This window comes from Daktulosphaira vitifoliae, unplaced genomic scaffold (genome assembly GCF_025091365.1).
Source record: "Daktulosphaira vitifoliae isolate Bord-2020 unplaced genomic scaffold, ASM2509136v1 Scaffold_2, whole genome shotgun sequence".
Lineage (NCBI taxonomy): Eukaryota > Metazoa > Arthropoda > Insecta > Hemiptera > Phylloxeridae > Daktulosphaira > Daktulosphaira vitifoliae.
In genome coordinates, this window is record NW_026099573.1 from 27,021,731 (window position 1) to 27,049,474 (window position 27,744).

A 27,744-nucleotide genomic window follows, 5' to 3' on the forward strand; every position below is an offset into this window, starting at 1 on the left:
CTTAATATTACAGAAATAACATATCTTATAGCATATGGTAATACTTGGTTATTATAACACAAATAATAACTAAATATTGATATTTTACAATCGTATATATATATATATATATATATATATATATATATTTTAAACAAACAATTTTACATCAATATTAGTACATAGATTTATATATTTTTATGTCGATTAAAAAACAAATTATTTTGTACAAACGAGATACAGGGTTATATCATATAAATATATTTATACAATAAGTATGCGGATGTTATTTTGCATATTTTGCTTGGCAATAATAATAGTAAATAAAAATAATAGCAACAATAATTTGTAATAATAATAAAAATGATATAGTATAACGATCATACTATCAAATTTGTATAAAATACAAATATAATTAATTATAAACAGCTAATTAGTACTATTTTTATGGTAAATATTTTGGTAAATGTGTTGACCGCTTGATTAATAATAATTAATTAATTTATTAAAATCTCAGAAATAGAATTACAATTGTTCTCTGTGCCATACCCATTTTTTATTGGTGTGGTCAAACCTATGTGCTAACCACTGTCTTTCTAAAAGTCTGTATCTTTCAGCACTTAAATATAATGGTTTTCCACGTCTAAAAATGAAATGCAGGTTTATTAAAATAAGTTTGTTATTAATGACATAGTCGAAATTACTTAAGTTCACGATCTTCTTCACCAAAAGCATCCAAATACACAGATCCCCAAAGGCACGCTCTTTTGCCTCTGATAACAACAACTGAACTTGATGTGACTACCAAAAACATAGCTGTTCCACCACCACATTCAATTGAATGCTAAATAACAAAAGTTATAGTAAATATAGTTGCCTTAATTAATGCTTGAACATAACACAAAAATTGAAATCACCAAATATTTTACAAATTATAAAATTAATTGGACATAATTTTTATATAATGCAATAATTAATTAAAAGCTATTAAACTGCAATTAATAGCATTAAAAGTTTAATGTTCCAAAAGTTTTACAATGAATTTAATATGAATGTATAAATGAGTATTTAACTTTTAACACTTAACAATATATTTACCTGAACTGCTTCGCAAACGTTTTCAGTCTTGCAACAATTTTCTTTTAAACACACTACCGTACCACAGACCAAGCATACGCTTGTTTCTCTGGGCACACCATGGCAACGATGACATGGACGTCCATGATAATATTGGAAAACATCATCATACAAATGTGGTAGCTTTAATAGACGGGGACCTGTCCAATTTATTACAGTTACACCAGTATTAGAAACTATGCTGTCAGTATCATCATCATCAACACCCAATAGTTGCCTAGCAGTCATCATCAAAAGTGGTTCATCATCATCATCACTATTTGTTGTAATAGCAATTTTTTTCAATGATTGTCTCACATTAGACAACCATTTAATAGGTATATTGTTATCATTTTGATATTCAACTGGCCAATTACATGCCTCCATTGCTATAGACATAGTTTTGTTAACACTTTTGACTAAATCTAAATGTCTAACTAACATCTGAAATTCATAATCATCCCTAGAAAACTGTTTCGTATAGGTTTTTTTATTTTGCAAGTCTTCTATCTCTTGTATTGACAAATTAGCTAATAATTGATCATCATTTCCACCATATATATGCCTGCGCAATAATGTAGCAAATCGTAAAAATGGTAAGCTACATTGTCTAGCATATGATTCAAAATCATCATCACATGACCATGTACTTTTATTGATTGAATCACACTGACTTTCAAAAAGAAATTCATTAGCCTCACTGATTATGTCATCTTCGATGTCACTTTGATGTAGTACTAAATTTTTAGCTAAACATACAGCACGACTAAATGATAATTTATTTTGACTTGAATTTTGTATACTAATAGCAGTATTATGACTAGAATCACAGGAGCTTATTTCTTTGTAATTGTTATATAGCGATGAAGAAACAGCTACTTTAAGAGCAGTAGCATATAACTGCATGTTATAAATCAATTTAACCAGAGTATCAAATAATTCTGAAAAATAATATTAATTAAAAATTATTAAAATAAAAAAATAAGAAAAAAACTTTTTAAATGACAAAATACATATTTAACTAGCTAATAAAATAAAAAATAATACAATTAAGAAAATAACTAGTAAATAATAACATTTGGACGATTATTTCAGAAGTTATTAACAATTTAAAGTAATGACTGGAGGTGTGGAGTAGGTGTTATTATTTTTATCACTAGTCATTTTCTGACCAGGCTCTTCGTCCTATCTAGGTATGAAATGAGAATAAAATCCAAAATACTAATGTTATTGACCGGTTATTTTCTTAATCAGATAATTTTGTATTTTATAAATTAATTAAATATGTATGTTACCATTAAAAAAAATTAAGTTGACACCTCTTAAAGTTATAAGAGATGATCCTAAAAAGTAATTATTAGCTCAATCAAAAACTATATGTACATAAAAGAAATTAAACATTTTTTTCTTATATTGTATTTATTTTGCCAATAATGGAATAATTTAGGATAAACCGATTATTATGTACAGGGGTTTTTTTTAAGTAGATGTGTCAACATGTGTTTATTGGTAACATTGTTTCCAAAATGCATATTCACGATTTTTCATAGCTTTTTGAGTTAAATATTTTTAATATGATTTTAATTTTAAAGAATATCAGCCATAAGTGATCAATTTTTATCATATTATCTGATTACAATGTTTGCTTACCATATTCAATTGAAGTCGGCAAAAGAAGTATTAACTGTAAAAGAACAGTACTTGGATCACGCAATAATAATGGCAATTGCTTTTGTCGGATATCTGATACTTCTTGGGTATTAGTTATTACTGTAGAACAACTAGGAACATATTCTTGCCCCATTAATTGTGACCAAATTTCTAACAATACATCATCTTGATCATTTACTAAACAACTGCGAGATCTTGCATTTAACACTCTTAATAATGAAGCTAAAAAAAAATGTATTAGATAAAATTACCAATTAGAAATTTTAAGTTGAATAAACTACATACCAGTGCAACTTCGTTTAGGTAACATGTCATAATAATGATAAAAACTTTCAGTAATTTTACTACTACTCTGATGATGTAAATTAGAAGCAAATTTTGATGGTAGTAGTGTATTGTCTCTTTGTATCAATTCTACCTGAATATTTGTCCACGCAATCAAAACAACACTATGCCATGTGATATTGGTAGGATTGCTAGGATATAGTGTTACAGATATAGCACTATTGATACCATTATTGCCACTTATTATCATATCATCTACACATCTATTTATTGCATCAGTTAAATGATTTTGTTCCTAAAGAAAAATTCAACATAAATAACATGATACAAAATCTGTTCAGTAATTAATTTTTTTATCTATACATGAAATAGTAGGGTGAAGTGTGGAAAATGTAAATTAACATTTTTTCTTAAAATATTTAGTAGGTTTCATTTTAGATTGAAATGTCAGTAAGAAATAAAAAATTGTACACTTAATTTAAAAAAAAATGCATTTACAATTACCTCACTTTACACTATAAAAATATAATAATAGTAAAAAAGTAGTTGAGGATTGAAAATCAAAATATTTCATTATAAGAAAAAAAAATGTGTATTATATAGAAAAAAGTGTATTGTAAAAGTAAAATATACTGGGTTCAGGTTATTTTACTGATACTTTCAATCAATTTTTAACGATGTATAATTAAATAGAAAAAAGAAGATTTGTAGAGCAATGGTGATTGATGCGCACTGTGTTCCAAACTAGGTCAAAGGCAGTTTCATTTGCCGAGCAAGAACAGTTTGGTAATTGGACTTGCTAACCTACTCTACAGCCACAGACTAACCAGCTGACCTGGAGTATCAATAGTTAAAGAAACTTCCACCTTAGAAAAAAGTAACTATGGCCTTAATATGGCTTATGGGATTAAAAAAAAAGAACAAGATTTGTTCTATTTAATTTCACTAGCACTAAATATATTTGGTTTTTTTTATTTGTTACAATTTATCTATTTAAGAAAAAATTGCAGCAATTTAAATATAATTTAACTAGAAATAAATTTTATAATGGATAAAAACTTAAATTCAAAAACTAACAACTAAGTAGTGTGTTTTATAGCTATGTAAAAATAATCAATTTTTTTGTTTTAGTTACTAGAAAAATTATACAACTTGAATATTATAGTACATCAAAAATTAAAGTATTATTTAATTTTTTGAACTGTTAATTTTTAATAAAAAATACCATGTAGATATTTCAATTAAATGCTAGTCTTTGATAGTTTTTTATATACTTTACAGCTAATTGTAACATAAACATATTAATATTTGATGAAAATATATAACTATTATATTATAATAGTATTAATAATACTATATTATTATATGATAAAACACTGAAAAATTAGCCAATGCTGGAAAAATGACTTGACAATGTCTGATTTTCAAAAAATTTTTTTATGAAAAACTTGATGACGTTATTATACAAAAATTATTTGCGAACATAAGAAAATATTTTTTAGCACACCGTGGGACTATTTTTACGGTAAACTGCTTTTGGAGTTATACTTTTTTTACACAATACATATTGTGCTTGGAGTAGTCAGGTACTCCTAATGGAATCAGTGGCCTACTTGTAAGGTGAGCCCAAAAAGTCTAATGCACTGTAGGTTCGTGAGGCCCACAGGGCATCAGGTTTGGGATGGAGCTCCAGTTAGGCGAAACCTAGTCACTATTATATTATTTTTAAACAAAAAATTTACCATTGAATTTACTACTATTGAGTAGTAATTGAACTCATTAACACGACTACTTTCTATACTATTGTTATGATCCTCTACAAGTGAAGATAATGGAGACTCTGATAATACACCCATAATTCGAGAAGATAATATACTGCCACTAGTCAATGGCTGGGGAGGATTTTTAATGAGGTATCTACTCTTGGTTAAATGACTTTGTAAAAGTTGTACTAATTGATTAATGGCATCTACATTTTGATACATAACGGAATGAGTTGATTGTTGCTTTGGTTGTACTGGAGTGATCCGGTTCTCAAAGGTTAAAGGTAGTACAGAATTAGCCAGTTGACGACAAAGTGGACAGCTATATTCTCCCCTATAATAATTTAAACATTTAATTCTGAGAAATATATACATTTTTTATTTTAATTATTCATTACCTATCTGATGCATAGCGTTGAGCACCACGCAATGATGCCAAATATGAACGCCAACATCTAAGATGTAAGTAATGACCACATGTTTGCACATGAACTCCTCCAAAAGTTATCCTACCACCAGATTGTAAATTTGATACTGTGATGTCTAAATTCTAAATATATGAAACAAATAAATATTAGTTACTGAAAACAAAAATGATTTAATAGATATACTTTTTAAATTTATTAAATAAACATTATTATACTGTTTTTTTTTAAATATAATTATTTTAATAATTTACCCTAAAATGCTGGTTTAGTAGCTGTCGTCTTCTATCCACATAGGCTCCATAGGTACTAGCAGAATTATCAATAATTCCTTCTGTTATACTTTCATGAGGATTATTGGAATCTTGAGTTTGCAGAAGTAAAAATTGATGGTGCTTAGATGGTGAAGGAGGTAAACCAGGCCAATCTGAATAATCTTCCGAATCTTCTTCTTCAGGTTCTACCATCATAACATCTTCACCATGTTGTAATATATCTACAGCAGCAGCTCCTGCAGCTTGTCCACATCCTTGATCTCCACATCTACGTCTACACTTTCCACTGCTAACCCTACTATTATTTATTGATGAAGATAAAGTACCTTGTTCTCTTTTCCTTTTTCTACGTCTATGTGCTAAAACATTTGTACCCTATAACAAAAAAATATTTAACAATACTTAATATTAAAATTCAAATAATGTTAAAATTAAAATATTGAAAGAATAATACATAATAACATCAACATTAATTATTTTTTAATACTACATAGAAATTTGAGGTCATCTACTTAGCTTAGTTGGCAACACATTACACCTCTATTTGTGTTAATTTTTGTTATGCTGAGCTATGTAAATTTTACCATTCTCTCTATCACAAGCATAGGCTTTTAAGAGGGTGTTTAATATAAATATAAATAGTAATTTATAATTGTCCAAAATACTTACTTGAACAAGAATTACTAGACCAACTGGATCTTGTTTTTGTTGTTCATTAACAGTTACTGTTTGATTGCAAATAACACAATCAACAGTTGTTTCAAAAATAGAACTATTTAGATTGTCATATTTTCCAGGTTTCTCAGTTTCAATATTAATGTTTTTACTTTCATTAGCTACTTCAGTTATAATTTGTTTAGAATTATTTTTTTGTTGATTTAGCGTAGCATTAGAAGACACATTTTCTACTTCTGTTTGATTTTCAGGTGAATTGGTAACCATAGTTGTTCGATTAGATGTTGACATTTCTTCATCATAGTCCATACTAAAAGAATTACTACTAGATTGTCTAGGCTGAGAGGGTTGATCATCACTAAGTAATGTTGATGGCATTGATGTAGAAAGTTCAAGTTCACCAGAAAGACGAGCATTTTCAATAAAAGCTCTTTGTGCTCTAGCCATTTCTTCCATCATGCGACGCTGTTTATCATGAGCTCTTCTTTTACGTTCTCGCCTCTCACGCTCTTCTAAATCACGAGTAGCAGCTTCCCTGGCTACAACAGCTCTTGGCCATAATTCATTACGAGCACGTGTAACACACTCATAGGTCAAAGAAAATCCAGATGACCCTCCTCCAATTGATGCAATTCTATCTAAAAGTCTACCAATGTAGTATGCTCCATCACCAGGTTGATCTTCTTGTTGGCTGAAATCTTTTATAGGTGAAGATGGAGGTTGATAAGAATCTGGACGACCTGATAACTGAGAGTGTAATCTCAGCAACAAAGAAATAATGCTCTCATTTATTGAAACTGATTCCCCAGGAGACATATTACTATCCTGAAATCATAACATAACATAAACTGTTAGTTATAATACTAATAAATAATTAATTATTTTACATACATGAGATTTATCATTTTTCTCTTCTTCAGCAGATCCTGATAGATTAGAATTGGAATTACTTATTTCATCATTGTAATTTGTCTGTTGTTTTGAATGAGAAGCTGAAGGATTTTTAGTTCTAGAGCCTGATGTTTGTGATGATTGATTTTCAGAATTTGAAGTTAAACTATTATTGCTTAGAAATTGTAAGTGTTGTTTAACACGGTTGAGTGCAGAATCAGCTAAAACAATAATTTTATGTATAAAACAAATAATTAAAATTAAACACCCAATAAATTTTACAACAAACTCATACTAAGTTATAACATTAGTTAATGTAAATATTTCTACTTTAAATTAAAAAATAATTAATGTATCTAAAACTCAAACATTTAATGTTAAGGGACATAGCCTTTAAAAATCCTCCTCAATTTTTATCTTTACTTCTTCACTAAAAAATTGTAGTTTAATAAATTATTTAATATTTACCCATTGAAGTACTAGATGTTGTATTAACAGAAGTAGTAGTTAGAGTATTTATTGTGGTGTTGCTATTGCTATAAAATGGTGCTATTGCAGAGTTAAAAATGTTTGTTGAAGGAAGAATAGAATATGATACTGTTGCTGAAGTAGATGAAGATGATGTTGGAGGTAATGGTGATATTTCATCACTGGCCAGAGTAGCTAATGAAGGCACTACTATTGAACTACTACCTTGCTGCTGTTGATTAATGTTTTGTTGTCGATCTATAAACAAATTTAATACCATAAAACTTAAAATAAATAACCTATTTACAACAATATAAATTATAGGATAGGTAAAATTAAATATTATTTTATTTTATATATCTCTACAAATATTTTTAGGTTGGGATGCAAAAAAAACCCTAAAAAATTTCAATCCATAACATTTTTTTCTTCATATTTTTACTAAATATATTTATTATAATAAAACTGTATTAGTAGTATGATCTTAATTTTTTTTTTTAATAATGATTTTTTTAACACATAAAGCGCTGACGTCAACGAGTTGTCAACAAAACTTATTTGTTTTCTACAATAGACGTCAACAACTCATCTTAGCTCTTCCAATAGTACCAGGCTACAAGTCATTTGTTCATTCGCCTCCGCCTCAGTAATACCTATTATATTGATAAATTTAACGTTAATTGCATTTTCAGCTATTATTAACAATTTATACTCCTAACGAAAGTAAGATAACCAATTCATCAGATAAATATTTCATTAATACTTACATTATTATAAATAACTTCTATTAATTCTAAGAGCTTTACACTATGCTGAAAGTTCATCAATTGGTAACCCAAAAACGGACAATACCTAGATGATACAACGCCATTGTTTGAATTATTTCATAACAGAATGAAATAAATATATTATCCATCAAAAGAATTGAGTTTAGATGCTTTTTTGGCGTGAGTGTCTTTAATTTCCGTCAATAAATTCAAAATAAAAAACACAAATTTGGCATAAAATTTTATATGCTCACCCAACCGGATAGTCTTGTCCTAAAGACAAGATTTTATCGTGGATCAAGTGACCCAATTGTGGGAGGTAAGTGCCATATTGATAAAGTAGTAAAATATTTGATTGACAACTAATATAGAGTTGCACATACCGTTTATATGGACAACTTTTATAACTCCGTCAATCTTATCAAATACTTATTAGACAAATATATATATATATATATAACAGGGACTAAATGTCATCAATAAAAGAATAAAAAAAGAGAAAGTGACATTTGCATATAAAATTAAGAGGATTTGTGATATAAAATAGCAAGATAAATAGGATGTGTTAATTACATTGTCAGAGTTTGGGGATGCTATGAATATCATGCAAGAAGTAACAATGTAACAATGAAACCGAAGGCTGTACAAAAGTACAATGAATTTATTAGTGATGTGGACCGTAATGACTAACTCATGAGCTACTATTCTTATGAAAGGAAAATACTAAGATAGTATGCTTAAGTCACATTACATATCTTTCATGTAATGATGAATAATGATAATCTGTTATACAAAAAACAACCTAGAAATCAAAACATCAGATTGATTGATTTCAAGGATTCTGTAACGATAAATTCTTGTATAACCACAATAATTTAAATACAAAAATCGCAAAACAAAGGAATACATTTACTTTCTTCATTTCCCAGAAACATAAAAGTAGGCCAATTAGAAAAAAAGTGTGTAATTTGTATCATAAACAAAAATAAGCTAGAAACTTCATACTTCTGCAACAAATGCACAGATAAGTCATGATTGTGCTTAAATACATACTTCAAAATATATCATGGGTCTTAGTTATTTATTTAAGATTGCATTTAAAGTTTTTAAAATTTATATTTTACGTTTTTTATTTACAAAGTGTTTCTATTACCAGTTGTTTATGAGTATATTTAATTATTGATCTATTATTATTCTATATAAAATATATTAAAATAAACTTAAATAAATTATGTAATATGTTTCAATTATGTGAAAGTTCATTAACATACTATTTATCATAATGGCATATAGACACAAAAATACAAATTCGAAAATTGTAGATGAATTGTTGACAACTACATTTGTGAAGAATGCTGTCCATTAAAGCTGATATTGACTATGCATCAATAGTCATTTTATGGTATAAAAGCAGAATATTGGTAAAGTTAAGTGTTGATATATGTAGAGTAAAAGTAACCCTTTTGTTAGGGGCTTGTTTAATAGTTGAGGATCTTGGTCAAAACCAAGAATCGGAAGCTACCTGACGTCTGCCCAAATATCGTTCCTATCTCCTTAAATGAGTTTTAATTGCCTGAAGGAGACACAGGCAATTGTATACCTTAGTTGCAGGGGATAGATTATTAAATAAAATTAGACTATTGTTTTATGTCAACGACAAAGTAAAGTTATATTTTAGATGTTTAGTAAATATAAGTCATATGTAATGTCTGACCTGAATCCTAGTACAGTTAGTTAGTAGGTATATCCTACTAACGACGGAGTTGGTTGGCTATGATGACAATTGGCGATAAACGAGTCGTTGAATAAAACAAGTTAAGTTATAAATAATATAAATAAGACGTAAGTAATAATATTGAAAACTATGTCTATAACGGCCACTCAAACACAACTGCCCTTTGTTAGTTTGACGTCAGTAGCTCCTGGCTACAGACGAGTAGAAATGTCACATCAGCATCTCCCTCTATGCTAATTAATATGTATTACGAATTAAATAAATAGAAATAAAACGTGTGTAATATAAGTGGTAAGAACATAGTAATAAATGTTCTTACACTTTAAACCAAATTAAAATTTCCGCACAAGGGGGTTGAACATTATATATATATAATATTACATATTCCCAACATAAATAGATTTCTTTCAGTTAATACAAAGTAAATATTTATATATTCATACATGTATCATTAAGAAAATGTAAAGTATTACATTTTTAACTATTATATTAAATAAGGATTTTTATCAAAAGACCAGAAACATGAAATTTTTTTAGTTTTGTTAAATTGAAAAATAAATAAAATATTATAATTACCTCTAGATGAAAAGGTACCAGAACTAGATAAAGCACCTCCAAGGTATTCCAATAAATTACCAGTTCCAGATGTCATTGAACCAATACTTAAAGCTATATTTTCTTTTGACAAGTATTCATGAGGTGGTATAATCTTTTTAGGTGGTAAATCAATAAATGTTATTATAGTTCGTAAGTTTAAACTTAAATCATCACTTTGATACCATCTTTCTAATAGGGACTGTGGCTCTATTGTTTCACATTCAGAGATATTATCACACACATTTTTAATTTTAATACGTCTTTTAGGACATATATTGTCATCATTGTTACTCTGGATTTCTTCTTTTTTATTATAATAGTTTATATTAAGGCTATCATCATTTCCTATAAAATTTTCTTGTATCTGAAATCGGTGAGATTGAGGCGGGGAATCAGTTTCCATAGGTTCATCATACTGTTTTGTTTTTAATTCTAAACTAGAACTTTTCAATTCGTGAGAAATGTACATATTTTGTACTATATCACTTGTCATGTTTTGAGTTTGCAATAATGCTACTTTCTTTAATTGTTTTGATTTTTCTTTTCCCTGTCTTTCTTGATACAAAGCAACTGATTGATCCAAAAGAAAAACTAATAAACTTAGAGTATGTTCACTTATATCACGACTACCTCTTGCAGCTCGATAAAGTGAATGCCATGCAACTGCATGCCATGCACGAGACTCTAAAAGTAAACGTCTTGGATCTTGGTAGGCAGGATGATGATGCCTAGGATTGCGGTAAGGTGGCCAAGGCATAGTACTACTTGAAGAAGAAGTACTGGAAGAAGAACTAGTATTTGGTTGATTTAGTTGTAAATTTCGGTTATTTAATAAGCCTCTAGATCTCACACTAAAAAAACATTATAAAACAGATATTTATTTAGTGTAAACACAATTATAATTAATTCTATGTAAACATCAAAATATTATAAAATATTAAGTCACAATTAAATATTTAAACTTTCCTAAAAATAAAAATTTTGAATGACAAACTTAGAAAAAAAATAGTAAAAAAAAGATTTATAATATAAGTAAATAAATTACCTCCCTTAGAAAGAAAGGTATTTTATAGAAGATATTTTTTATTTAAACCTTTAGCAAAGTCAAGGAATAATTTTTTCACCCATCTGAATTTGGGCAAGCCTAAGGAATATTTCCATATTTTTAATTTTTATATAGTATTATACAAAAATAATATTTATCTATTATTTAATCTTAATTATTATTTTATTTCATTAGTTAACAAAATATACTGCTTTTTAAGAAAACAACCCATTTTTTAAATATTTTCCAAAATAAATTTTGTTTTGTTTTAATATTTACTTACAATGCTGTATAACGATCCATCGAAGACTGAAAGTCACGGCGATGTACAGCTCTTAATAATACATGTATTGGATCATAAAGTTTTAGCCAAACATCAGAACTCTTGTCATCTTTGACTTTTCCACTACTTCCTTTAGGCACATATAGACCTTGTTGCATAGTTCCAGATGATCGTTCATATTGTGGCTTTTTATATTCAGCAACCTTAGTAAACACAAAAACATACATAATAAAAATGTAGAATATCATATAAATTTGTTGTATATGTGTTGTTTAAAAGTGTAATAATAAAAGATTGAATAAACAATTCTAGGGCACACACAAATTAACCTACTAATCTGAAATTTATTTAAAAATTTTACCATTCTCAAAACAGTTTCAAAATCACGATCAGAAGAATTTGTTGATTGATTAACTGATGAACTAGTTCCAGCATTTATAGAACCACTTCCTACAGTGTTAGTAGATCCTCCACCACAACACCGTTCAGGCATAAGTTCCATAAGTTGACTATGAGTTTTATCTGATACACAAAGTAAAGTTACCATTTCTAATTGGGTTTGGCAGTAATTGTAATCTTCATCCGTACCTTAAAAAAAAAAAAATTAATTAAAAGTAAATTTTTTTTTTTGTTAATTTATAAGTTTTGTTTTTAAACAATACATACATAAATTAGTTCTAACAGACACTAAAGTCGCTAAAAACACTAGTAAACTCTCTAAAGAACTTGGAGTAACGTCATTCATTGATCCGTTATAATCTATACCAGATTCATTTTCATTGCTATTTCCTGTAACTATTGATCCATCATTTCCATTATCACAGACATTCTCTGTCCCACCAGAAGGACCTTTCATCATTGAAGGGAGACCTAGTGATCCACATGGTTTCATCCACTCGTCTGCTTTAAACCTAATAAAAAAAAAGTTATTATGCATAATTTTAATAATTTAAGATTTATACATATTTTACAATATTTAATAAGACTCACTTGTCTAAAATTAGACGCATGAATAATGAAACATTGGTCACCTCTGATAAGCACAATTGTAACAAATAAATATCAGCATCAACCATAGAAATACAAAAATTTGACTGAACATATGTCATGGCCTGGCCTTTGATTTGTAGACCATTTCTAACCCAAGCCCCTTGAGTCATTATCTCATAAAAGGCAGCTTGAGCTCTTAAAGGGTGTTGTGCAATGCTCAAAAGTATATCATCTAACATATTATTGTAAGTAACATCATCAGAGTAATTAGGACTAAAATTAGATGCTGGTAAATCATGTGATGTATCCATAAATGAATCTCCAATCTTTGCATTAAAATTTGAATTCAATGGATAAACCTCAGCTATTAATTCATGTAATAACTCATGAATAACACGATTTTGTGATTCTGTCTCATTTCTATTTTTTTTTAATTCATCTTCTTTTTGTTGATAAGCTGTTCGTATAGCTTGGCAAAGAAATACTGCTAAGTAACGATGTAATGGAAGATGAAAAGTAAATTGATGGCGATCGGATGTGTCATTTATATAATTTTTCATGTCCCAAATTATATCACTCTTTTCCCCTTTGACATCTCTTAGCCATTTCAATAATCTTTTTAAGCAAGCTTTAATAACTCTTTTTGATAATTTCAGAGTTTCAGCATCTTCAGACAAACACTTCAATTTATCTATATTTTCATTAGTTTTGTTTGATATTTTAGAACATGATGAAGATAAGTGAGATAACATAGCCCACATAGGATATGCGCTAGCTTCAAGCTCAGCACTAAATGCTGCATAATACGTGTTAGGTTCAAATTCTACATGATGACCTAATTCTCTGCAGTTGACATTCATTCCTTTAATATAAAAATAAATTACTTTAAAAAAACAAAACATTACTTTTAGTAATCAAACTTACCTTGAAACATTGATAAATATGAAAACCATGACCGAAGTAAGCGATCATCTCGCATAAATCTAACAGCAATTGGTCTATGCGAAAGAACATTATTCAGATCACTAACTAAAGGCCAGTAACAATGTTCTTTCATTACTGGTTTACTACAGTCAACTACTTTATGTCTATTTTTTGTAGGATCTATAATTGTTAAACAAATAAAGAAAAGACCAATTATTAAATGAAAATAATTTAAAAAAACCAATACATGATGAAGTGAAACTTCTTTTGTTATGAATATATCGCGTAAAAATTGCATCTATTGTGTTTTTTTAAATTTCTTCATGCACAATCAAAATTATTTGAAATTAAATAATTTAATAAATTTAAAATAAAATTACTTTAATTTCCAAAAACACAGTGCTTAATAATAATATAAAATATACTTTACAGCCTACTGTGGTTAACAGTGATGCCGACTGTGACACTAGAAAATTTGTTTTTTTTTTTGAATCCTCTAAAAGAAATTTCACTTCAAAAGACTAAATTAAACCTTTCAATAACAGACTATTTATCACCCATAAAAAAAAAAATGATTTAATAAAACCTAACCAGAATAGACAAATGATAAGAATTTACATATTCAACATTAAATTGTTTATAAACACTAGAACAATTTTATCAATCAACTTTAATTAATTAATATTAATATTAAATTAGTAGTTAATTATAGTTCATGTGATGAAATTCAAACTTCAATAAGTGTTAACTATCTTTATTATAAATTTTAAAGTGTAAATAAAATTCCCCCTAAAAAAATTAAAAATTCAATCATAGTGGGAACTAATATAAATTGAAGTCTAATAGTGATTAAAATCACTATCCAAAAACACATTAATGCAAACATGCTTGGAAGAATTTAATTTTCTAACTTTCTTTGCTTGAAAGTTTTTCCTTAACATATATCTGATAATACACAAATAATAATTGTAAAAACCCTCTTTTTAAATATTAGTTTAAAACAATAATTTAGTAACATTAATCTAGTAGAAACTGAGTATTAATATAAAAAATAAACACATTAGAGTAAAATCAATAATGATTCATGTTTGCATCAAAGTTGCTAAAATTAAAGAGCTAAAAAAGAATGGCGTTAATCATGATAAAAAATTTAATTAAAATTTTTTGAATATTTGTTTTAATAGGATAAGTATGCTATAATATTTCCTAAAACTTAATATATCAAATAGGTATTCAATTACATTACCATGCAATGAAGATGGTATGAGTATAGCATTCATCATTCCACGTAAACTCTTAACCATTACTTTTAGAAGACGATGTCGCACCACCATCCTTTTAGCTAATGATTCATTACTAAAAAGTTGTACACTAATGTGTACTATATGATTGGATAATGTATCAGAATCACGAGTCGTTGCAAGTACTTTTGCAACACATCCATAATGAGATGTGAATGCTTCTGTTAAACATCTCTTATAAGTCGCATCAGGCAGCATGTTTAATAAGAAACATACAATTTTTTGGGGAAATTCATAACGTACAGTCCAAAAAACTATTTCTTGAAGAAAAGTACTATGTGATAAATATTTATTTTTCTTTGTTGAAATTTTATTTGATGTTAATTTAGATTTCTTCTTCCTAATTTTTTTCTTTTTTTGTTGTATTCTAGTTTTAGGTTTCATTCTCATTTGAACATCTTAAGAAATAATAAAAATTATAAAATCAAATAGGGAATTAGTGGTAAAAAATAGCTGTGATAAATAAAATTAAATAATTACCTTGTACACTTAAAACCTCACAATTACTTTCATCTTCCGAAGAATTACTAGAGCTACTAAGACTACTATTGCTAGAATTGTTTGTACTATTATTTTTATAATTCTGATGATTCCAATTTTGAATCGATTGGTGACCAAGTGTTGGAGTATTTTCAAGACCAGGTGGATCAGGAGTACCTCCTAAACCAATATTGTATTGCCTTAATGCTTGTGCATACAAAGCTCTCACTCTATCAGCATAAATGGTGTACATAGTATTCACAGTAGAAGTAGCAGTTGATGAAAAAGAAGCAAAAGGCTGTTGTATTCTTTGTTCTTCTTCTTTAAGTACAGTTTGACTAGAATAACTTTGTACATTTGAATTACTATTATAATAATAATTGCATGCCCATTTGTAAATCTGTTAATTAAAAAATATAATTATATAATAAATAAATAATATTGTTATATATTTAATTTAAGTTATTTTAAAGTTCAAAAAAAACTTTTTTTGAAAACCTAATAATAAAAAAACATTATCAAACCTTTTTATTCTTATACAATTGAAAATACATTTTATATACTGAGTGTTCAATAAGTAAGGAAACAGGCCAGTTGTTACAAATAATGAGAACAATAAAAACCCATTTCCATACTGAACACCTATATAGTTTAATAAGATTTTATATATAGACAAAACATCCCTAAGACATAGTGTTGTAATGGTTCAATCTACAATAAATATAGTTTAAAAAAACTAAAAAAACATGCTTTTAAAGCACATTGAACTAAAAAGTTAAAAATAATTTTTAAAATAAGCTTAAAACAATAATGAACGAAAAATAGTAGTATTATTGTGATAAAGGCGTCGGGCGCTCAATATACGAAAAAATATGACACAAAGCACCCACGCTTTTATCGCAATAATAGTAGTATTTTTCGTTCATTATTGTTTTAAGCTTATTTTAAAAATATTTTTAACTTTTTAGTTCAATGTACTTTAAAAGCGTGTTTTTTTAGTTTTTTTAAACTATATTTATTTTTTACTTTTTAGTTTCATGTTATGATAGTAGTTACTATCAATATCATAGTTGTAACGAGTAACGGGAAAACAGGGTTCGATTCCGGGGAGGGAATCTGAAAAACGGCTACCACATCCAAGGAAAGCAGCAGGCACGTAAATTACCCACTTCCGGAACATGGAGGTAGTGATGGAAAATGACGATACGGGAATCATTCTTTGTAATCGGAATGAATACACACTGTATCTCTAATGAGAATAAAGCGTGTTAATATATATTGTTAATAGTAATTAGAATATATATATATATATATATATATATATATACATGTAAAAGGACTTAAGTACATAAACGTATAATGCATAAGGTATAGCTGTGTTTTGTGTGGCGGACGGGGTGATGGGGAACGTTGTACGCCAGGCATATGTGGCGGCTGTAGGAATATATATATATATATATATATGTATATGTATACATATTTATATATATACACATACATACATACATAAACATGGTAAAGCGACATAATTACATAAATGTATCATCCACTAGGTATAGCCTTGTTTTGTGAGCAGGGGGAACGTTATACCTAAGGTATAAACGGCGGTAGAAATATATAAATATATATACGTAAGGCGCATTACACGTGGGCGGTATTGGTCAGTCAAAATAAAAATTTGTTTATATATATCTAATTGTTGTCACGCACACGTGTACGGGTACGAAAACCAAAAATAAAATTTTTCAGGAAAATATTGTTGTCAGCGAGAGGTGAGCGGGGCGGGCTGAATGCGTTACGACAGTCTAGTCTAAAAATGGAGAAATTATTTTTATTTTTCAAATAACCACTGTATAAAAACAAATATGTCGATGATTTAAGTTTCTCTGGAAAGATGACCACTTTTTTTTTTTAATAAAAAACTTAAATCATGTTATACAATTAGTTTTTAAACAGTAGTTATTTAAAAATTAATTACTCATTTTTTGTAAAATGGTCCTTTTAGGACCAATCTCTAGAACTATTTCTTACCCTTTCATCAGTTAATGTTACAGTCATTAATCTACGCATTGCAGCCCCAAGTCCACTTAGATCATGTAAAACACTTAAAAATGGTTGCAGGTCATCTAAATTTTTATTAATAGAGTTCATTTGTAAATTCTGCTGTAAGTGATGAGATTGAGGCTGAAAATGCTGTTGTTGGTGTACTTGTTGATGTTGTTGGATTTGACCACCAACAGGTAAAGCATGACCCATTGTTGTTGTAATGCCTGGTCCTCCAATTGTTATTAAAGGTCGATTATGGTCAATAACAGTGGATGTACCAGATAATATTCCTCCTTCATGTTTACTGTATGAAATTAATATATTATTAATTTAATTCTAATACTTACTAGAATACTACAAATTTAAAATTCATTCATTGCATACCGTCAATCAAATGTATTGTACAATCATGAATTGCATATAAAATTACCTTAAATCAAAATCTCCATTAGCATCACTATTTTCTCTTAAATATTGAACAAGTCGTAATAATAATCTAGGCATCAAGCGTTCTGCTACTCTCAATAAATCAGTTGGTGGTTTTTTGTAATTTTTTGATCGACTACTACCACTACTATGATTTCGGCAAAATCTAATAACAAAAAATAATTAGTTAGACAGTTTACTTCAAGTATGTTAATTTAAATTAATTAATAGAAAAATAGACATGCATGGTCAATTAGGTAAAAACATTAATTAATTTAAAAAACTAAAAATGCTGTAGTACCCATCAGCTTTCATAACACTTGTATCACCGCAATCACAAGCACCACCAGCTTGTGAACGAAACATGTTAAAATCATGTTGTGCATGGTCTCCAGCTTTAAAACAATCAGCACATAATGACATGCAAGGTGAGATACTACAAGTTCTACAACGATAGGCCACATAATTAGCTGTCCATACCAATCCACAACATGTACCATAATCATATTGTTTGACTAAAACCAAAAAATATAACTAGATAATAAAATAAAATAATATAAATATTTTATTTATTAAAAATAATATATATAACACAAACTAAAGGCCTATGATTCTATGGTAATAATAATAATAATGTACATTTGATAAAATAGTTTGAATGACTTTATTTGAAAATACAACTTAGTCATGAAAAATAATTTAATCATTGTCTGTTTATAAGAAGAGTAACAAATCCCAACATAACATATATAGACCCTATTGAAAAATTAACTAAAATAAAATAAACAAGTTTGTTTTATTTTAATTTTTTTTTTTCAATAATAAATTTTTCTTTTATTTATAAATATGTTTAAAATATATGAAGTATGTTCATAGTAAATTTTAAGACATAATATGTCTTTAAATAAATCTTGAAGTAAAATAAACTGAAAAGTGTATAAAATATGTATGAACATAATTTTAAATTAATATATATATATATATATATTTGTATAACATTGAAACATTGGTAAAAAACTTTAATCATGAATAGAACATTAGTGTAACATTTATAATAAATAAAAAAAAAAATATTAATAAATATTTATTCATAAGAATTTTTTTAAAATACTAATTTTGATTAAAATAATTCAATTATCTTAAATAGTAATTATTATTAAATATTATTTTAAATAGTTAAACAGTTTTTATTAAATATTAACACTTAATATGTATTTAATATTCAATTAAAATACAAATGAATAGTTAAGTGTTTGTAAAAGTGCATTAAGCCAACATATAAATTAATTAGTAACATAAAATTAATCTTAAATTCAAAATTAATTTATTTACCTAAGCTGGTAAATTCATCCAAAGTTCTTCCACCAGCCATTAACCATCGTATCCAATCTAGTTCACCACCACTCACACCAACATTATTTATGGCATTTAATGGATTTAATAGAACATCTAACAGCTGATCAAGTAATCGGCAACGACTTAATTGTCTCATAGCATCAAAATCTGAATCAGATTCAGAGTCTGATTCTGAAGAATTATAAGAATCTTCTTCATAAAATTCTTCAGTCTGACAGGAAGTAGGACCATCAAAACTTTTTGTTTCATCCATAGATACATCTAAATCTTTTTGTACTTTTTCTTCATTGTTGATTTTTTTCAAAATTTCGTTATCTAATTTCTCACACTCCGCTGCTATTAAGGCTGCAGCACCTCGCTTTCCTTTTTTCATAAGCATATAAGCAGCAGCAGCACCATTATCAACTGAACCACCAGCTGAATCATCAGTAGACCGTTGAGTATCATCTGTAGACAATTCGGCCTCATCCATAATTTTTATAAGCTATTTAAATTAATAAAATACACAAATTTAAATTACTATCGGTTGAAAGATGACAACCGAAATTAATATCCAAAAATGAAAACAGCAAAGATAGTAACATCATAGTATTTAATTCTTTGTTTAATAGCTGTTGTTTAAAAACAACATTGTCTCCATCGGTTTAGGAATTTGAAATATAACAACGTCGACAAAAAAATTGTATATAATTTTTTATAAAGATAACGAAATTATGTTTAAGTACTTAATTAAATAGGACTAGTGCCAAAAAAACACGCACGCACCTCTTTAAAATATTTGATACTTTAAATTTTAAATTAACTAACATAAGTTTATAAAACCAAATATCTGCAAAATAAAAATTTACAGATATAAATCACATGAGAAAATTTACTCTTTAGAGGATGATGATTATATCATCAGAAATCAGTAGTAACCCCTACTCTCGCTTACGCCATTGACATAATAACAATATTCCTAAAGAGAGAATAATCAGCTATAACAACTATTGAGTGGGAAAAACTTGTAACTTCTCACTAAATAGAAAGGAACAGCTTGTCAATGAGTGCAACAAAGATGAATAGATATGAATCACCACTACCATTGTCATAAGCAGCACTACATAAATTATTTTCTATCTCACTTACAGAACCTCATAATCGACTACCGGCCACCAAGATCTGTGTTGTTTTTAGTATGAGATGATAACATGGAGGTAACACGAATTGTTATCGAGGTAAAGATTTTTCAAAGAAACAATTTGAAGAAAATCACGGTTTTTACAACAATTTCGTAAATATTGTTGGCAAAAATGAAATATTTTCCACCTCATTTATCTCACCAATTGATGGCTTTCTCTCACATTAGTCATAAATACTTATTAAAAATCAAAAATTATTGTAAATAGTTTGTTGTAGATTATTTTTGAAAAATACGACAATTGCATTTATTTCACAGGGTCGACATGTACATTAAATTAAACCCTTGCAATGACAAAAACAGTTGATGTTATTTTAGTACACTACTTATAAGTGTCCTTAAGAACAGAAGAAAAATGTTGAATTTGAAAATATCAAATATAGTTTATAAATTTATAATTTTTTCATACAAAAATTGAAATAAAAAAATGTATACTACTCGAATAGTCTTCTGAATAGAGTATAAATGCTAATTAAAATTCAATTAGAGATTCATTTTTTTATATTAAATAGTAGTAGAGCTATGTTTAAATATTAATACTGAACAGTGTAATGAAATAAACCAAAATAAAAAACTTAGTTATTTTTTTAATTATCAATATCATAATTCTAATTATTAACTTTTTTTAATACATTTACAAACAATAATTTCATTATTTATACTAAATAATACAAGAATTTTTTTTTGTAGTTGATATAAAATTTTATTATACAAATTTGGTTAACTATTAGTTTATTGACCCGATACACTTGACATATTTATTCCAATGTTATTTGATCCTCCAGAACCAGATGACACAATAGATTGGCCATCAATAATGATTGATTGTGATTGATTCTGTTGTGTTTGGCTAAGAGATAAATTACTATTCATTAATAATGCTGAAGAATTACTACTATTAAATTGCTGGGATGATACCATTCCCATTGATAACGATGACCCCGGATTCAAACTGTTTGATGAGGATGAAGGTGGTGGTAAACTAGTTTGTGGATTAGATGTTCCATAACCAGATCCAACTACATTACTTCCATAATTACCAAGTCCAACTCCAATGCCAGGAGTAGATCCTCCAGTACTAGTGTTTCCACCACCAGATCCACTACTACCAGTAGAACCTATAGTACTGCTTCGTAAAGCACGGTATTTTGTTAATTCATTAGGAAAAGCATGACCAAGATCAGCGAGCATCTGTGCTTTAAATTTTCTAAGTGCATCAATTTTTCCTTTAACCTGTTCATTTTTGTTTAAAGCTTTTTCAATACAATCTTTTGTATATAATTGTGGATTTCTACCGCGATCAATATAGCTAAAAAAAATGTAATGATTAAATTTTACATTTAAAACAATTAAAAGAAAACCTAATTACAATAATAATTACTGAACGTTTAAAGAGGGAATCAATGATTTATTACTTGTAACAGGTGAAATATTAGGCAAAAATGAGTTTAGACATTAAGTTTTACCAATATATAAATACTTTATTGCAAATAAATTTTGTTTAGACTTTAATTTTATTACTTAAAATAAACATTTCATTTGAATCATATGCAAATGATTATTATCAAATCATTTTCAAACAATGATATTATTTTAAACTACTAATATATTTATAATTTATTGAAAATAAAAAATAAAAATATCAATAATAACAATACATACTCAAAAACTTCTAAAGGTACATGAATATCTTGAACAGCTGATTTTAGTTTATTAATTTCCTGTAAGCCTTGAACTGCATTTTGACTAAAAATATTTAAAAGCATAACTAACTTTTATATTCTCATTACAAATAAAAACTTCATTATAAAATAATAAACATGACTGAGTTTCTTACATTTTTTGATTCAACACTGTTTGGCCCTGAGGTTGAAAATCTGTAACTATTATCCGTATTTGACGTACGTTTTCGACAAACATTTCAAGTTGTGTTTCTAAATCTTCGAGTGAAGCTGCAGCAGCAGCTGCTGCTGAAGATGCAGTCATTGATAATTTTTTTGAATTTTGATTTATTACTAATTATTATATTATAAAAGTAATTAATGGACAACTATAATTCTTTAAAGACATTACATGTTGGCTGTTATCTTATACAAGATTATAAACTTTATCTTATTAAAACTTGATAAAACTAAATAACAATAAAATCAAAGAATAAATCACCAATCGCAGAATAGATTTTATTATAATATGAACTCATAGTAGCAGTGTAGTCATAATAAAGAAAAAAAAAATTAATAATCAGCACTGTTTAATAATGGTTAATTTAAAAAATAAGTACATGTAATTTATTAAAAAACATAGTTAATTTTGGGTATTTTATTCTATTGAAATAAAATAATTTCATTATTTTGAAATATAATAAAATATCTTATAAATTGTATGTAGCACATATGAAGGAGTGTTTCGGGTTAAAAAAAATTGTGTTAATTCAAAATTATTATTTAATTTTTTTAAGTTCTTACAAAAGTATCATTCTTAGTATATAAACTTAAAATTCGGAGTAATCAATTAATCATCCTACTTGGAGGATCGTCGTAATGAAATCAAAATTATTGTAACCCGGTATTCGCAGTAATTGTTTTGATTTTTTTACTATGCCGGAACATTATAAGTTTGTGCCCCATAACTCTTAAGTTACTTCAAACTAATAGTGCGTACAATATTTAGTTAATTAACTCTAAGCAAAATTAATTACAAACAAATTTTAATTAGATCAAGACGAGAAGATAAAAAGTACAAACATATATTAAAAAATTTGTCTTCACATCACAATTGTGACTTATAAATACGCTTTATGGAAAATTATTATCATCCGCGGTTGTAATTCAAATAATTTAATATACCATAATGCTGCATTTTATACACAAAATGGATAATAATAGTTTATTATCTATATCTGTGGTTCTCTCTAAGACTGTGTTAATAGCTAATATTTTGATGATAAGATAAGATCGTCGCTATCGAATTTGTCAATCATTTAATATTAAAGTCAAAACATTTTACATTTTTTAGGATTTCTTACTACTTAATTAACTTATTTACATTATAAAAATTAATCAACACAGTGTAATTGTGTTGATTAATTTTTGAAGAATCATGTGGAAAGTGTCAGCAGGTTATACATTAAAAAGACACGAAGAGTGAGTATTATAAAAACTTAAGATAAGCTTAAGTCGATATTTAATTGTTAATCCTTGTAAGTACTTTGTCTTTGACAAATTAATTTCTAGCCCTTTAAGTATATAATTATAGGTTAAATATGATAAAATTCTAACATTTGATATAATTGGTATTCATTTTATTCATTCACAAAAGAAATTCATTTGATAATTTTTAATAGTAATTTATTAAATATATTTTTATCAAATATTTTTTTCGATGAGAAATTTTAAAAACATTTGCCTTGTTAAAGACATACTTTTTTTAAAAATCTAATCGTTAACTGAAATATTGGGAGAATATTCAATTTTATAACATTGCAAAGAGCATAATACAATGTACTTGAAATAAAATAAAGGAAAATTATCAGAAATTTCAATTTCTAGGAGTTGTTGGGCATTAATGCAAAAAATCATAAAATTTTCAGTAAAAATGGCTGATTTTGTAATAAAAAATACTAGTATCATTTTAAATTATTTCATATTAATGATTTTTTGATGTGATATATATCTTTATTTAATAAAAACAATAATGTTACAGCGACTAATTCCCTTTGAGTATTCAGCCTCTTGAGTTAAAAATCATGTAATTTTTTATAAATATAATATATATTTTTAATTTGTGTCAAATACGCATCAAAGCGTTTTAAGACAGTGATTTTAATTACTGTAAGATATTATCTAATACTAAAAAGAAAAAAAATGACCCACTTTTTCTACACTATATCCTAGCTGTACTTAACTTTATTAATCTTGATGATACAGAAAATAGTTTTACGGAACAATAATAATGTATTTTATAATAAATGCAATTTTAATTTTTTCTGTAAAAGATAATATAATTTTTATTTTAAAGAATTCTATTACTTATGTTTAATTCTTGAAACTCAATCTCTTGTGTTTGCTAATTGCAATAAAACTATTATTTTTTGCTTGAAAAGTGAATATTAAATTTATCACTATTTATTAAAATTAAGTATTTCATAATTTGAAAAAATCAAAATTAATATTTAAACACAATTTTGCTATTAAAATTTGATTGTTATCAAAACAATATACCTTTTTCCAAATTTATAAAAAAGGTTCTTGTAAGATATTTTTCCTGTCTCTTCAATAATAACTATGTTGGGAATTATTTTTCAGTCCATACATATAACCAAAAATATTATTTATATTGGAAATCTAATTAAAAAAACAAAATCTTGGTAGGTTTGTAGTTTTTATTTTTAACTGGAGTATTTTTGTTTATACATCAATGCTATGTATTCAATATATTTATTTTAGTCTTCTTTTAAATTTATTCCAAGAATAAATTTTGTTTCTAGCTAAATGTATTTTAAATTTAAAGCATAATTTACATTTTTTTTTTTTTATTAAAATTGTGATTTCTATTGACAGCACGATATATTTTTCAAAATATTATTAATTTTTTAAAACAACATAGTTACAAATAATTTTATATATTTTTTTTTAATTAATAAATAAAAATTTATAAAAGTGAATTATTCTAATGAAATTATATCAAGTTTTTTTCATAAACTTGAAAAATATATAATGTTGATATAAACATAAACGCTCCTGGTAAGTTAATTTTGATTAATGAAACAATTACTTAAAGGTAACACTTAGTTGTTATTAAATTGATTTGCTATTCTCAATAAATGTATTTTCGAATACATTTATTTTAAATATTTCTTCTCTATATTAAAATTTCAACTTGTTATAACAAACTGAAATATTTCAATTTATTTGTTTTTTTTTTTCAGAAATCAAGTTGTATATTGACAACATAACTTTATAATATCATGGTGAAAGCACATAAGCCATGGAACAATATGTCTCATTCGAGTGCACCAGCTTTACCACCAAGAAAATTATCTCAAACTAGTTACCCCCCATCAACTGATAATATGACAGACCGATTGCAAAATCCACTACAAGAACCTAATTGTATAGAAGAAGCTGATTGGTATTGGGGTGATATTACTAGAGATGAAGTTCAAGAAAAATTAACTGATATGCCAGATGGTACATTTCTTATCAGAAATGCATCAAATAAAGCTGGAGAGTACACACTAACGTTAAGAAAAGGAGGTACCAATAAATTAATAAAAATTTACCACAAAAATGGAAAATATGGATTTTCTGAACCATATAACTTTTTTTCTATAATAGATCTCGTAAATCATTATCGCAAGGTTTCATTGTCTCAATATAATGCAACACTTGATATTAAGTTATTATATCCTGTATCTAGATTTCAACAAGATGAAGAATTTGGAACTTGGAAAAGTTTGAATGTAGATGTAGTATGGATACGATTAATTGATTTACTTAGAGAAATAATGATGAAATCCAAATTATATGATGACTTATCAGCAGAATTTCAAAGTGCTATGGCTGATATTTCTGTAAAACGAATGGGGTTGCAACAATATCATGAAATTAATAAAATGTTTGATGAGCAACTAAAATTACATGATAAATATCTTAAGAAAGCAGAACGTCATGAAGCAGAAGATTTAATTGATAATATTGAAGTTGTCAAAAAAAGAATGAAATATCTACAAGAAAGTAAAATTGACCTTGAAGATAAGCTATACAGGTATTTCAATTTTCTTTTTTTAAACATTTTTTTTTTTTTGAGATCAATCTCTATACGATATCGATACGTATCAATCTATACGATATTTTGTACAATATGCTTATAAGATACGGGTAAATATATGATATGTAAACTTGATAAGAAGTCACCCCCACTAACAACACTTGACTTTTAAATATTAGTTATTTATTTCTTATACTTTTTTTTTGAATTGCTGCAACCAATGAGTTTTAAACTAATCATGTCTACTTCTTTTTTACCCTTTTTTAAACATGGTCATTACTTTAATAGTCATTGATCAACAACTAGTTCTAACTTTTAAATAAATATATATTAAATTTTTTTTTTTACTAGACAAGTCTCTTATAGTCAAACTTTAGAGAGACAAATGTATCAATTAAAACAAGAAATAACATTGTTCACTCGTCAAAAAGAGAAGTCAGTTAAGTGGCTATTAACACATGGTGTATCACTAGATGCTATTAATCGTGTGTTAAATGGTGCAGATTGGTGGACTCGCAAACCAGAAGATATTGAAATGCAACTTAATATTTCACATCTGGATGAAAATACATGGTTGCTTCAATCATGTTCACGTGCTGATGCTGAATATATGCTAAGTGGAAAATGTAATGGAACATTTTTAATTCGACCCAGTAGAACTGGTCAATCGGCTCTCTCTATTGTCTGCAATGGTATAGTTAATCATTGTATAGTTTACAGAACTCCTAAAGGATTTGGTTTTGCTGAACCTTATAATATTTATTCTTCATTGAAAGATTTAGTCCTACATTATTCGCAAACATCCTTAGAAGAGCATAATGATTCACTTAATACTATGTTAGCATACCCAATCTTAGCTGATAATGACATAAATAACAAATAAAATAATTACTACGAAATATTAGGCATAATAGTTATGCTACTTTTGTAGTATAAATTTGTGATATAATTTACTTTTTAAAATATTAATTATTTATTAATGTTAACGAGTTATATAATAAGGAGAAATATTTTTTATATTAGTGTGTATATATTAAGACATTGTTATTGATAAAACTTTTAACTTGTTTGTATCAAAAATACCAATACCAATTTGTTTTATTTGTATCAAAATTTTTATTTTGTACTAAATTTATTTGTGAATGTTATGCAAAGAACAATGTTTAAAATAATTTATACTTTTAAAAAAGTATTTTTTTGTTAAATAAATTTTGTTTTTAATTTTAATAGCATGTTTTTATTCACTCTTTGTCTATAGAAAGTGCATGTGTTATGCAATGAAAAATATATTCATGCA

At 26.9% G+C, this 27,744-nt stretch overlaps 3 protein-coding genes across 5 annotated transcripts; 1 reads left to right on the forward strand and 2 right to left on the reverse strand.

The window, feature by feature from the left end:
- Positions 1-398: 398 nt before the first annotated feature.
- Positions 399-20,581, reverse strand: LOC126899525 (E3 ubiquitin-protein ligase Ubr3). The gene is made up of 23 exons (XM_050674516.1): positions 19,475-20,581; positions 18,444-18,657; positions 18,147-18,308; positions 17,702-18,020; positions 15,671-16,070; positions 15,136-15,588; positions 13,890-14,069; positions 12,966-13,827; positions 12,642-12,886; positions 12,337-12,563; positions 11,976-12,178; positions 10,627-11,498; positions 7,549-7,806; positions 7,081-7,301; positions 6,184-7,014; positions 5,494-5,889; positions 5,213-5,364; positions 4,794-5,148; positions 3,052-3,346; positions 2,746-2,988; positions 1,078-2,036; positions 684-823; positions 399-622 (listed from the first exon to the last, which is right to left on the reverse strand). The coding sequence occupies exons 1-23, from the start codon at positions 19,968-19,970 to the stop codon at positions 505-507; spliced, it is 8,601 nt and encodes a 2,866-aa protein (XP_050530473.1). The 5' UTR covers positions 19,971-20,581; the 3' UTR covers positions 399-504.
- Positions 20,582-21,245: 664 nt separating this feature from the next.
- Positions 21,246-22,787, reverse strand: LOC126899528 (mediator of RNA polymerase II transcription subunit 10). Of its 2 annotated transcripts, XM_050674523.1 has the most exons (4): positions 22,516-22,787; positions 22,341-22,424; positions 21,597-21,987; positions 21,246-21,528 (listed from the first exon to the last, which is right to left on the reverse strand). In XM_050674523.1, the coding sequence occupies exons 1-4, from the start codon at positions 22,662-22,664 to the stop codon at positions 21,490-21,492; spliced, it is 663 nt and encodes a 220-aa protein (XP_050530480.1). In that variant the 5' UTR covers positions 22,665-22,787; the 3' UTR covers positions 21,246-21,489. The 2 variants fall into 2 exon arrangements, with proteins under 2 accessions (XP_050530480.1, XP_050530479.1); XM_050674522.1 differs by having other exon boundaries at positions 21,246-21,987; positions 22,516-22,785.
- Positions 22,788-23,125: 338 nt separating this feature from the next.
- LOC126899529 (phosphatidylinositol 3-kinase regulatory subunit gamma-like) lies at positions 23,126-27,674 on the forward strand. Of its 2 annotated transcripts, XM_050674526.1 has the most exons (4): positions 23,126-23,821; positions 25,606-25,933; positions 26,015-26,444; positions 26,799-27,674. In XM_050674526.1, the coding sequence occupies exons 2-4, from the start codon at positions 25,645-25,647 to the stop codon at positions 27,328-27,330; spliced, it is 1,251 nt and encodes a 416-aa protein (XP_050530483.1). In that variant the 5' UTR covers positions 23,126-23,821; positions 25,606-25,644; the 3' UTR covers positions 27,331-27,674. The 2 variants fall into 2 exon arrangements, with proteins under 2 accessions (XP_050530483.1, XP_050530482.1); XM_050674525.1 differs by having other exon boundaries at positions 23,128-23,821; positions 25,606-26,444.
- The last annotated feature ends 70 nt before the right edge of the window (positions 27,675-27,744 follow it).